The 14,331-nt window shown below is 37.7% G+C and overlaps 1 protein-coding gene across 1 annotated transcript in view; it reads left to right on the top strand.

Annotated features, from left to right (window-relative positions):
* MAP2K5 (mitogen-activated protein kinase kinase 5) overlaps positions 1–14,331 on the top strand; it is a 244,151-nt gene that overhangs the window by 123,503 nt on the left and 106,317 nt on the right. The window contains exons 14-15 of the mRNA XM_004687642.2: positions 5,028–5,101; positions 6,055–6,105. Coding sequence (XP_004687699.1) covers positions 5,028–5,101; positions 6,055–6,105 — 125 coding nt within the window. The remainder of the gene's footprint in view (positions 1–5,027; positions 5,102–6,054; positions 6,106–14,331) is intronic.

Here is a 14,331-nt window from a genome sequence, read left to right as displayed (position 1 = left end):
CCACCAGGGAGGGCCAGTGAATTTGATTTTTTTTTTAATTTGATTTTTAATGAATAAAAATTATTTTGAAAAGTAAAGTGAAACAAGAGGAGAAATTTCAGGTATTCTTAGTTTCCTAGCAGTTAAATTAGAGGAAAGAGGTGGGTTATGTCAGTATTTTCTAAATGCTGGCCTGAACACAAGGCTTGATGATACTGGTTTATAATTCAGAAGCTATGCAATCAAAAAGTTTCATTTTTTAAGTATGCAGTCAGACCTAGAATCTATTTAGTTACACAAGTCTCATAATCGTTATAGGAATTATGCCAGTTGCTCAGAAAGCAAATTCCATTCAGGGTATACATGAACAAGTTTTCCTGAAATCTCTTATGTAGTGTTCTTTGTCAAATAATATACCACTAGGTCCTTGCTCTGCATTCTCTTTGGAGGGTTTTACTCATGTTTCTCTCTATAACAATTCCTGCACTTGGTAAGAAGTCAATAAAAATTTGCTGAATGAGTATTTTTTCATAATTCTGGATTCTTCTCAGAATGACAAATGTCAAATTGAAATATATGCATTCATAGCAAAAACAACAAACCCAGAAAACCCAATGGAAAAAAAAAAGGGCAAGACATTCCAATGGCCTACAGATTGTTCAATGCCAAAATATTCAGTGAAAGTATTTTCCAGTAAGTGAGAAAAGATGCAGCTCCTTCTCAGGCCAAAAATGCTACTCTGGGTGAGGATGTTTGCCTGTCTAAAAGAGAGATTATTCAGTCACTATTCATTCAACAAGTATTTCTTGTGTGTACCAGTCACTGTTCGTTATACAGTGGTGAATAAAGTAGCTCACATCTGCATTCACAGAACTTTCCTTCAAGAGGGGAGGGCTGAGCGGATCAGGTAGGTGTACATGATGGTGCTAAGTGTTAAGAACATTGAAATGGAAGAGGAAAAGCTTCAGAAGAGGGAAGGTATTACTGTTTCATACTGAGTTGTTAGGGAAAGGCTGCTCTCAAAATGATAGCATTTGAGTGAAAACCTAAAAAAAGAAGTAAAGGGGCAAACTATGCATGTGTGTGTAAGCAGAAAAATACCAGGGAAGAGACCCACAATGAAGGAGCAAGCCTGGGGAGGAGGCCAGGAAGATGAAGCTGGCTGGGCAGCGAGAGGAATAGGAAACACAGAGATAGTGGGCAACTAACTCAGAATGTCTGAGGGGCAGGGTGCAGACTGCATTTTGTAGTGAGTTGGAAAGCCCTTTGTGTTTTTAGGCAGGGAAATGACACAGTGTGACTTAATCACTTTGGCTGCTGTGTCTGGCACAGACTATTGTATAGAACATATAAAAATTCGGAGGCCACACCCTTCCTGGTGACACAGTGAGTTAAAGCACAGTACTGCAAAGCTGGCCACAGCTGTCTCAACACGAGTTCGATCTCCAGCCAGGGAGGTGACCCACATGGCACAGCAAACCTCTCCTGTCTCACCCTCTGCTCCCCTCAGCAGTGTACTTACTTTGTCGATCTGCCTCTTCTGCTTCCTACTCTGTCTCTGGTGAATCCTCTCACCACCCCCACACAATGACTGTATCCCAGTTCTATATGCATAAATAAATAAATCTTAAAAAAAAAATTGGGAGGCCAGTTGAGGAACCTTGTTGAGGGATGAGTCTGGCAAAAGTTGGTATTGTAGTTCTGCTTCCTGGGCATGAATTACTTTCATGCAGCTAGTGTTTTTACTCAAATACAGCTTTAAATTTGCTAGTAGCAATGGAATTATTTCCTAAATAGTATGAAACATACCACTTCTTGTAGCTTGATTGTCAGTGAATAATAATAATGCCTTACGTTTATAGAGCATTTGACAGTTTAAAAGTGATTTAAGATCATCACAGAGCAGCTGTTGTCACCCCACAGAGGTGGAGACAGCACCACCACAAGCCCAGTCCAGCCACTTGCCGTGCGGTGGCAGGGCAAAAACAAGTGAAATCCAGGTCTTTTATCTCCTAGTCCAAACTGTTTAAAGGAATCTCTTGTTGTGATCAAATGGTGTCCTAAGATACTGCTGAGGAGAGAGAAAACACTAAATATTAGGAAATTTAGTATTTTTTTTAAAAATCAGCCCTTGAGCAAGATGCTGTGCTCCAAATAGAGATGCACAAAACAAATTTCTCCCCTGTGGACTTATTACTGAAGTGCTGATACCTGCAACAGGCATCATGTGGTAAGTAGCTAATACTAAAAAAAAAAAAAAAAATCACCCTATGTTCAGTTCCAAGTAGCAGCCATTTTAGCCATTCAAAAGGAGCAGTGTCTTTGATGACCTGAGTACACAGGGCTTCAGGAAGTGGGGTACTGGATTGAAAGATGGGCAGGAGTCAGTCAGAAAACATTGAAGAAGGATTTCTAAACCTGGGGATGGTAGAGAGAAGAGGGGGAAACATACAGTAAGAATGAAGAGTCAGTAATGGACTTTTTTGGGTTACTCATTTTTAAAACAGTGATTAAAGCAGTGTACCTTGAGTACTAAATTTAGTTGGTTCCATGATGACTGCATGTCTCTTACTTTCATACATCGTGCTCCTGAAAACTAAGGTGAGAGGTAAATGTGCAAATGTCATGTTATGTGAAAGTTTTTTAAAAGTTGTTGGACAACTGAAAACTGCAGAAAAAATTCTTATTTACACCATGCCTTTTAGAATGTCACTCAGGAATTCTGTTGTTTTTCTTCTTCACTCTACTGATCCACTCAAGTCAAATGTGTGTCTGAAAAAAGCTTGGTTAATTCAGCATACTTCATACTTTCCCAGGCAGCTCCTCTTTCCAAGACATCAAGGTATTTGTCTTTTACTATCTCCACCTGATGTGGTGGCTTGAGAAGCTTTTAAAGGTATCCATATATAAAAAGTAGGTTGTCCAAAAGAAAAATACTCCAAGTGAAGACCTATAAAGAGAATTGGATTTGGAAAATAAGACCAGACTGTGTAGAATCTTTCTTTCAGTTTAGCAAGCACTGAATATTTACCATGACTGTGATGTATGTGTATTATGCTAACTACTGGAGCTCATGTAAAAGCACAACCTTATACTTAAGGGATTTCTAAGAATATGGTGTATGTCAAAGAGTGTTTAACCTCCTCCTCAAGAAGAGCAATGATGTAGTGAGTGATGTAAATATTTAATATGATGGTGGTATAAGATTTATATTGAAAATGAGGAAAACTGGAAACAGAAAGACTGGCAGCTTACAGCCACCTTGCATACCATCTTATATTCACAGAGAGAGTGCCTCTACTATAGTATGTGTTTGTGTTACTGTGTATTATCTGGAGGACATGTTACTGAGCTCATTTCTGATCATTGAAGCAGAATCATCAGTAAGAAATAATGTTGTTCATGGTTTCCTTTCATTTATTCTCTCCATTGGACAAATAATTATTAAGTATTCACTATATGCCTAGCTCTTTTGGGGGTCTGGAAATATAACCTCAGTGAGAGAGATAAAGTTTCTGACTTCATGGAATTTACATGCTAGTCAGTCCGTCAAACTGTAGCTGAATGAGCTAATGTATGAGAAAGTGCCTGGCATATCATCTGTCACTTAACAGGTAAGACTCAAAAATTGCTAGTTACTGAGTTTGAACTTGAAGCTTGAATCAGGTACCTACCGTTGGCCAAATACTTTGTTGGGAGGTACTTTGCTGCATGGAATGTCAGGAGAGTAATTATTTACAGGTTTTTTTTTCTAAATGCATTTTTAAAAAAGATTTATGTATTTATGCTTACAAAACTGGGGTACAGGTCAGAGGTGTGGTGGATGAGAGTATTCACCAGAGACAGAGTGGTGAACAGAACAGGCTGATTGATGAAGTACACTACTGAGGGGAGCAGCGGGCAGGTCAGGAGAGAACTGCTGCACCATGAAGTCACTTCCAGGGTGAGGATCGAACACATGCTGAAGTGGCTTTATCTTCTTAGTGCTGTGCTTTTAACCCACTGCACCATCAGGGAGGGCCCTAAAAATACATTTTAAAAAAAATCATTTTTTACAAGAAAGACTGATAAAGATCTTTTCCATCTGCTCTCTAGATTGAAAACTCACCTAGCTACCAAACAGAACTCATAAAAAATTATGAGTCTTTTATTCAGTTTTGTAGTAATTTAAGTCATGTGCTATATTAAATATAATAAGGTGTCTGTTTCAGACCACTTTTGTCATTGAACATGAACTGTTGGAGTAGGTGCTGTTATGTACCATCAAAAGTGGTGTGCTCTTGTCTTGCTTGGGTGGGTTTGGTGGGCTTCTTGAATTCCTGAAAAGTCTCATTGTCACTGATGATGCTTTGTAGAAAACCTTTGTGTCATTATTTGCCTTGGCAAAGGCTATGTCAGTTCTTTTGTTAACTATAACAACAGTTTAAAGTGATGAGTAAGGCAAAAGAAGAGTGGATGAAACAAAGACTGATATGTGCATACATACACACATCTTTTAGATCAGTTTCTGAATTTTATCTAAGGTAGCATTTGTCACATAAAACCAGGAAATAGAAATACTGCATTTTCTCCTTATTCCATTCTGATGTGACCTATTACCCTCAACAGATGAATGACTTTTCTTTCCTTGTTGGCTTCCCTTTGGCCTCTCTGCTTCATAGAAGGAAGAGTAGCTTGATGGATTTTCATATTGAGACTAAAGCTAAGCCTTTTGAACAGATTTTTTGCAAGAGGATTAGTTTCTCATCTACCTGCTTTTCCTTAAAGGCCAGGGATGAGATGACAATCGTATTTACTGTGGTTGGGGGTCAAGATTTTGTTTGATTTTCACTTTAAATATACTCTTGTGTCTATAGAAACCAGAAATTGTTGGGAGTGGGGGATGTAGGACCTTACATTTTGCCTCCAGATAAAATGCTTTACATTAACTTTGTGATTAGAATTCTTGAACAGATGATGTCATTTCTGCATTAACGTGTAGTGTGCGTAAGTGCTTTTTTACTGTAGACGTAGAACTAGTCACATGGACTTTTCTGGTCTCTTTTTAGATGTGAAGCCCTCCAATATGCTAGTAAACACAAGAGGACAGGTCAAGCTGTGTGATTTTGGAGTTAGCACTCAGGTAGGTCTCCTTAACCTCCTCCTTTCTACAATGTCCACTTTTTATTTTCAATCTACTCTCTGGATTGAAAAATCACCTAGCTGCCAGACAAACAGAACTCTGTATCTGTCCTCGGCTGGGAGTGTGTTATTCAATTTTAATCTCCAAGCGAGTTTCCTTCATCAGAATATGATTGTTCATTGTTTAATGACAGTAAAAACTGCTGATATTGTAATTACTACTTACAAATAGCAAACTTCATTGATATGCAGCTTTGATATGAAAGCGTTTCGGCCAGACAAAAGGGAGGGCAGAGTGGGAGCTGTGCCTGGGGAGCCCAACTGGTCCACAATAAAAATTAATATTGGGAGCAACAATGGTGGAGGGCCATTACAATGTGCAGCACAAATTTTAATTAATTTCCATTTTGGGCCTCCCCTGAGAACCCCGGTGATAGTGACCCATGAGCGTGCTGTGATGTTGATTTGAATTGCAGCCACCTTTACTCCCAGCCAAACACGAAGACCAAAGCGAAGGTCAACATTGTATTATGAGTTGTCAAAGTCTGTTATCCCTCTAGCGTATTTAGTGTTCATTTCATTCTAGTAATGCAGGGGTTTCATTCACATCTTGAGCTATCTGACTAAAAAATGAGTGTGTTCAAATTCCACTTCAAATTGACTTTTTATATCAGCCGGGTTTGGGGTACTAAAGCGCTAAGCATCCTGCTTAAGTGAATTGTTTAAGGTTATCTGCTATAAACTGTAATGCTGTGCTTGTTTAAATTGGAAATCACATTCAAAAGAAAAGAGAGATTTAATCATTTTTAATGCCTTTGTAGATAAATTTGTTCCCTTTTACATAATTTTTAGTTGATTTATAGAAATGATGATTGTAGGTTAAATGAGGAATAATTGCCCATTTTATTTCCACATTATCTTTATATTGTTCTAACAGACTGTTTTGTCTCATAGCTGGTGAATTCTATAGCCAAGACGTATGTTGGAACAAATGCTTATATGGCAGTAAGTAAACTTATGCAAAAATAACATTTAAAACCATCTTTATCTTTATGTACTGGGTAATGTATAATTCGTGAATTCATTCCACAGCTTTAGCCTAACAGATCATAAATTACAAAGTCAATCCAGTCATGATCCGATTTTTAAGTCTTTCTAAAACATAAAGTTCTTACACAGGAACTTTGTTGACTTAACTGGTTGGTTCAAGTATGAAGTTGCTGAGTGTGGAAATTTAAAACTTACAGAAAAATTACATCTAATAGTTTATTTAATTAACTCTCAAATATACCAAAATGTCCATCAATAAAGTTGATGGTTATTTCCAGGAATATAAACATGCTTTGGCCCCAGATCAAAATTAAATTATTGATGTGTGACCAACTTTTATTATGGATCTCTGAATGTTAGGGGTAGCAGACAGTTTTCTTTAGAACTTATACTTCTACCTTCTGTTTAATTGTTGGGTCCATGCATATTGTAAGATAACTTATTTAGTTCCAGTGAAATAAATTTACCAAGAATAAAAGTAGAACTATGGAGCTATTTCAAAAACCAATGTGAACTTGACTAGCCTTCTTGTTTTTCCAGACTTTTAAGGTAAGGGAAGTTACTTGTGTCTGTAAACATGCTTTTGTTCTTTGGTTCCCACACTCACTTCCAGAATACAAAGGGAAATGGGGAAGACATGCAAAAAGTTAATCTAGTATCATTTTTGGAGTAAATCTTTGGTTTGTCTTAACATCTTTAGTTTGGTTTTTTTAAATGAGGCTTCTAGGCTTATTCAGGTAGTCCATTTCATTTCTAACAATCTTTACATATCATGAAGTTCAGTGATGATAGTATGGAGGGAATCCTGGGTCTTATTCTCTATACTCACTGTTCATATGTTGTTTTAATAAAAAAAGATATTAATGTTGATGAAAACTTAGATTCTTGAAACAATACAATGCATTTTTTTCCATTGAGATATTTGTCTTCCTTTTTTGTTTTTTTTTTAAACCTTACCCTTTTCTCATTTTTGAAGGTAATGTAGGAAAAAAACAGATAAACCTCTGAAGTCATCATATCAGTTTTCATAAAACTTAATCAACCTCTTAGTTCTTCTACCAGGTTAGCTGAGGTTGGTAACCCTCCTTTATAATTAATAAAGCCTTGCCAAATGCTGCAGTTTCAGTCACTGAACGAATATGGGACTCTGATTTAAAAAAAAAAGCTATAAATGAAACAACTTCTCAACTACCCATCATGTTCTTAGTAGTTTTAAATTGCTCTAATAATTGAATTGCATTACATTTGAATGTACAAATTCAGATTACAGTTGTCTTTCCCAGGTGTACATTAAAGAAATTACTTTTTTCCTTTTTGTTTATGGATGAATGTGATGCGTCCATCTGTTAATTGAAAATGTGAGGATTAAAATTATGAAACATTAGCTTAGATTGGAAAACAAAATTGCTTTGCTTCTTGGGTGAGTGAGTTCTAGTCATCAACAGTATAGTTCAAGCTGAAAAAAAGCATACCTCAGAAGTGAAGAATGATAGCCTGACAATGAACTTTGCCAATTCAGTATGCTCTTGTTGGCCACATACTTAAGCAAACTAGTACAAGATCATAGGTTGGTAGTGTGAGAGGTGGAAATAAATTTTTTTTATTGTATGGCTACTCATTTCTGCCTTCCACCTGCTGACAGTCCCAGGAGGCAGAAGATTTGGGCTTTACTTTTCTAACCACGGTTGGTTTTTATTTTAACTGATCTATTTGGTAACTTTAAGCTCTACACGAGAATCTTTGCCAAGGGTTAGCAAACTGTAGCTCTCAGATCAAATTCAGCCTACCACCTGTTTTTGTGAAGAAAGTTTTAAATTGCATAAAATCTGGCAGACACATACACAAATGAATGCATGTAAAATTGTGAAATCTGAATTGTAAGCTCTGTAAGTTATACCAGTGTTAATTTCCTGATTATGATATTATATTTTAACACTACTGTTGGAGAGAACTAAATCTCCCTGGTATTTCTTTCTAGCTTCTTGTGAATCAGTAGGTATTTCAAAATAAAAAATTATAGAGCAACAACCAAAGGAAGATTTATCAGAACACGGCTACACCCATTCGTTCAGTTTTATCTGTGGATCCTTGCGCACTACAATGGCAATATGGAGTAATTGTGACAGTCGCAGCAGAGGCCATATGGCCCACAAAGTGAAAAATATTACAATTGACCCTTTACAGAAAAAAATTGCCAGTCTCTGGGTTATGCCAGTGAAAGCTGTATCTGAAATTCAGTACCTGCAATTAAGCAATCAGTATTTACTGAGTACTTTCCATGCAGGTAGCCAGTTGAAGTGGAACCACTTCGTAATCTACCTGAGGTATAGCCAGGACAGGATGCATGGCACTACATGTGACCATGTTAGATGTGACAATAAAAACCTAGCTGCAGAAAAATGTATTTAGCGAATAGGAAGGCACATAATGTACAAATTCGATATATCAGCAATCTATAGAAAGGGCAGTTATAAGAGAGAGATCACTGCTTAAGGGTAAACAATCACTCATAGAAGGTAATGTGACTTGGATGGGTGTTGGAAAATGGGGTAGAGGACAAATAATAAATTGTGGGAATATATAATTAGAGATCATCTGATGTAATTCCCTCATTTTACATCTATTCCCCTCACTTTATATTCCTACATACCTCTGTACAGTGATAATAGCAACAATAATAATAGCTAACACTTAATTAGCACTGTCTGCCAGTCACACTTCTAAACTCCTACACATATTAACTCTTTAAATTCTCACAACCCTATGAGGTAGACAATACTCTGATTTTATAGATGAAGAAACCGAAGAATAGAACAGTTAAGTGACTGACCCTACCCAAGTTCCTACAACTAATGCGTGGCAGAGTCAGGAATCAAACCTAAGTTATCACCCTCCAGAAATTGAATTCAGCTATGATGCCTCTTGATTTATGAAATTGTTTGTGTCTCTCCAGTCCAGTTTATGAATTTCACAGAGGGAGGCTTATTCTGTTCCGCCTTCATATATAATCCTTCACATAATGCTAAGTGAATAAATTGGTTCGTAATAACTGTATTCCAAAAGTTACTTGTTCACTAGTTATGAGAAAGCATTTAATTTTTTTTGTATTATGTATCTTACTTGTATTATAAGGTATAAATGATCACCCCCCCACCCCAAATTGAAAATACATCAAAGAAATAACCTTCCATGTGTGAATAGTCTCACTTCTCTTTCCTGTGTCTCGAAGTGAAAGATTGAAGAAAATGATAATTGGGAAAAAGGCAGGGAGGTTTTTGTAAACTCCTAAGCCATTGAAAACACCACCAACTTACAGGCATATTAAACAGTGGAGCTTGTAGAAGACTTGAAAAGTCATCTGGTCCAAAACTTCTCATCAATGAGGAGACAGAGCTGAAAAGTGAAGTGGACATTCAAAGGGCTTGCTTCTTTTTTTTTTTTTTTTTAAGATTTATTTATTTGTGCATACAGAACTGGAGTACAGGCCAGAGGTTCAGGGGTGGCGAGAGGCTTCACCAGAGACAGAGTAGGGAGCAGAACAGGCAGATCGACAAAGTATACTGCTAAGGGGAGCAGCGGGTGGGTCAGGAGAGGTCTGCCACGCCATGTGGTCACCTCCGGGGCAGGCGGGAATCGAACTCATGCAGAAGTGGCTTTAGCTTCTTAGTGCAGTGCTTTAACCCACTGCGCCACCAGGGAGGGTCCAGGGCTTGCTACTTTTTAGGAGCAAATAATTATGTTCAGTAGAAACTTTAATCCAAAGCAAAAAAGACTTGCAACTACATTTTATAAGAAAGGATTAAAAAAGGAATCCAGAAGACATTGGGAAGCTTATATTACAGTAAACTATATCTCAGCAATTCTAATAACTAAAAAAGTTACTCTAAAGATAGAAGTAAAAATAAATAAATAAGTGAATAAATAAATAAATAGAACTCCCTAACATGTTAACCCACTGCTAAGTAATTGTGGCTCATTATAATTTTTAAGAACCAGATATAAAAGTTTGACATTATTGTTAAGAATAGCTGAAGTAAAAAACCTTACCCATTAGCATGGCCTTTGGGATCAGGAAGTCTACATAACTATTATCTCCTGATCATTATTTTTCTATCTGGGCTCTTCTGTCCTCTTTATCCTTACTTAGAGTAAAACCTATTCAGATCCAATTCAAATGGCCATATTGATATGGTGATGGAGATGGCAGTGATGGTGAGTGGAAGGAGACTCAGATTTACTGAGCAGCGCCTCTATATATAGTCCAGCAAATGAATTCATTTACTCCCACACAACCCCATAAGGTAATATATATTATTACGTATGTAAAGGAATGATGTAGAAATCAATGGTGAAGTAAGGTTAATTAATCCAGGGCTGCAGGGTTAGCAAGTAACGACACCTACTTCTAGTTTCTGTTAATAGTAGGTTATATTATTTGTATCAACTCTTCTGCTGAAAAATGCTTGTTAAAATATTTAGAAAACCATTGCAGATAAAAGGAAGAGGTAAAAAGACAATGGCAACTCCCAGGGCAATTTTCAGATGGAGCAGAATGTCAGAACACCGAAACTTTTTCCTGAAGGCATTTTTCTAGTACACAGATGTGAATGATTTGGGGAGCCCACCTAAGGCAGAGGGTCTCAGAGATCTTCCCCATCTCATGCTGGGAACTTGTAAGGCTCACCCTCAGTTCAAGAGCAAACCAGAGATAAAGCTGTTCTTCTCCCCAGCCTGTCCCACCTCTTGACTCTACAACTCTAGCATGGTCTGCATACAGCCCACATGGGGACATTTTGACTTGAAGTAATTCCCCATCAACCTTAATTATTTATGCATACTTCATTAATTACCTGAGTTCCTTCTGTGGGAAAGAATTTTTCTGAGGGTAAATTTCTTTATGGGAAGAGACAAAGGATGCATGCTTCTCTGCCTGCTTTTGGCAAATAGGCCTTGGAGCAATGGGTTGTCTGTGGAGACAATCCTGAGGTGATCTAACTAAATATAGGCCCTACATAGATCCTTACTCTTGGAAAGTGACTGGAAGGCTGGAGTGCATTTTTCAACTTGGAGCACTGCCTTTTAAGATCCACTGTAAACTGTTTTTTATTTCATTCACCACTACTTACTGTTCTTGTTAGGAACAGACCAGGGTCTTTTCCCCTACACTTAAACCTCAGTACTGCTTCAGACACCTATTATTTTTCCTGTTATTTAGCTTTATACCCTGGTGACAGGTGTCATGTCAGAAAGTAACCTGACTTTAGCTTTTTAGCTACAGAGTGTCCATCGTAGGTCTTCTGCTAGTAGCACAGTTTCTGGTGGTTGGTTTTGCTTGTCTTTAGAGGGGAGAGGACCGAGCAGGCACCTAGGCTTCAAGCATGAAAACAGATTTGATGCAGCCTCAGGCCATGAAGTCCTGGCTCCATAATTCAGAAAAGGACTAGGGTTTCTCTTTTATGTCAATATAATTATAATTAAATAGTGTCTGTTTCATTGACTGGAGTGCACTTCCCAGTTCTCTTCAGCCCTATATGCATTTCTACCCTAGCCCTTTACCACATCGCAAAGGTTAGCTTATTGCAAAAATAATTAGCCTAATGAGAGGTTGTTAGAATCTCATCCTTAAGGAATTCTCTTATCTGCCACCTGGTAACTGCAAACATCACTTTCCTGTTTTTCCTTTATAAATTATTTTAATTTTTCTGTGTTCTATTTTCTGTTTACAGCTTGCACTGATTTGGTAGTTACATGGGCACTATGTTATGAATGTATTTAATCTAATTGCTTATCCTGCCAAAATCTTCTGAAGGTACATCCACTTTTGTTCACTTTTTTCTATACTCTGTATAAATATATTTATATCTATAACTCAGCAAATAGAATGAAGACAGGAGAGAAGGAAGAAAGAGAAAGACAAAATTTGGTTATTTTTTAAACAATTATAGAGGATTTTAGAATGTTCCTGTTCTTGATAGATGTGAAAGCAATAAAATGGGAGGAAATGATATTAGTAGAAATTTCCATGGAACTAATGCTTAGACCTAAATGTGCAGAAAACAGCTATGGACTCCCTTCAGTGAGTACTCAGTGACTGTACACCAGCTGTGTGACAGGCCTGGCAGTAGGATTTGTGATGAGTAAGATTCTCTTTGTTTCTTAACAGAAATAGTCTAGAAAAATAGATGATTGCAACACAGTGTAATAATTAAATAGTAACAACAACACTTTAATGAAGTATAGTAGGAATTTGCAGTTCTGCCTGAGGAATAAAGTGTCACCAAAGTCAGGAGGCCCTTGAACATGGCCCATAAAAGAAACATTCACTAAACAAAGAGGCATGGCTTCTACAGTTTAATGATTGGAATTGAATATACCAAGAATCACCCAGTGAAATTACTGTTTATTAAATGGAGTTCCCAGGCCTACCCCTAGAAATTCTGATTCAGAAGGTTCATTTATAATCAGTATGTAAGGCAGTTAATTTTGGGATGGTTAGTCCGAAGACTGCGTTTTGAGAAATACTTACCCAGTGGAGACTAGGGCATCTTTTGACATCTCGTTCAGGTACAATTTGAAACACTCTCAGTGATTTTTGCAGTCTGACATGGATTTTGAAAACTGACTTTTCTATGCTTAGTCCATTAGCTTTAGACTTGGGCAAGTCACTTAATAAGCCTCAGTTTTTACATCTTTAAAATAAGGACAATAAAATCTAACTGCGAGAATGTCATGTAGAAGGCTGCAGTTGACCTAGCCTGTGTCGGGCAGGTGGTCATTAAACCCTTAATTGTACAAACTAAACTTCTCCATCTCATTGTCTTCATCTGTTACATGAAGATGGTAGTACCACCTAATACATTGTTTATGAACCTAAAGTGAGATGTGTATGAAAAATCCTTAAAACAATACCAGGCACATGAAAATTCTTCAGTAAATGTACACAGTGATGTTGATAGTGATTTTGATGATAATGGTGAGGACCGTAGCATTACTCCTTTAACTGGCAGGCAAGTTCTATGTGAATACACCCCAGTACCCTATGAGTTACCTAGAATTGGTTTAAAGGGTTTAATTATATGTGAACAAAGAACTTGGGAAATGATGTTGTTTTCTCATAAAGAGAAAAAGTACTAGGAGACTAGAATGACCACGTCTATTAGCAGCTGTAAGAAATGGTCACATGACACCCGGCCCTTGGGAAGAATTACTCTTGGTAGGAAAAGGATTTTACAAATTAAAGAAATAAATAAAGGAAGGGAAATAAGACAATCCATCCTGCTACCTCAGGTCAGGGCTTGATTTAATTTTATGGACAGTGGCCCCTGGAGAAGGCAGCAGATACACTGAGGTATCCTAGTAGGTTGGAGTGGGAAGTAGTCTGAGTCCAAGATAAACTAACTCCCTGAGATGTGGGATGGGACCTAATCTAATGGTATCTGCCCCACACCCCGGTTTTAGCCCCTACTACAGTGGTAGCTGCTCATTCCTCTGTCTCCAGTAGTCCAGGCTCCATTAACACCAGCTAGTTTTAAGGGTATTCAAGAAGGATGATGACTAGCTATAGTGGTGGCCAGAAACTCCAGGAATGTATAGAAAATAGAATTATGTCTTGGGCACCAAGAGTTCTGGTCTCAGACTGGCCATGATTGACTCTGTAACCTTGAGTAACTTCCACATACATGAAACTTCAGCTTCTCTTACTCATTTGCTCATTGGTTTATTCAAAAGACTTCTATAAAACATCTTACTGAATATGGGGAACCAAGTAAGGGATCAGGGAAAAAAAAAAACAATAATAATAAATAAATAAAAATAGCAGGCAACAAGTGAGTCAGACATTCTGCAAGGGACGGGGAGGCAGAGGGATCAAAACGGGCACAAAGAGCACAGGGGTCAACGGTGATGATTCACAGGTGAAATGGTCGTGGGAATTTTATGGGGACTACACCTGAGTGGAGAAAGCATAATTGTACAGAAATAAACAATGATGTTAAGATATATATATATAAATTTAGTGAATACCAAGTTACCAAATTCTGGAGAAAAAAACCAGGCAACGGCCCTCCCTGGTGGTGCAGTGAGTTAAAGCACAGCACTAAGAAGCTAAAGCCACTTCTGCATGAGTTCAATTCCCGCCTGCCCCAGAGATGACCACATGGCGCGGCAGACCTCTCCTGACCC

The sequence above is a fragment of the Condylura cristata genome, unplaced genomic scaffold (genome assembly GCF_000260355.1).
Source record: "Condylura cristata isolate star-nosed mole 26May11 unplaced genomic scaffold, ConCri1.0 scaffold00023, whole genome shotgun sequence".
NCBI lineage: Eukaryota > Metazoa > Chordata > Mammalia > Eulipotyphla > Talpidae > Condylura > Condylura cristata.
The sequence above is the reverse complement of the archived record's forward strand: the minus strand, read 5'-3'. Positions and strand labels throughout refer to the sequence as shown.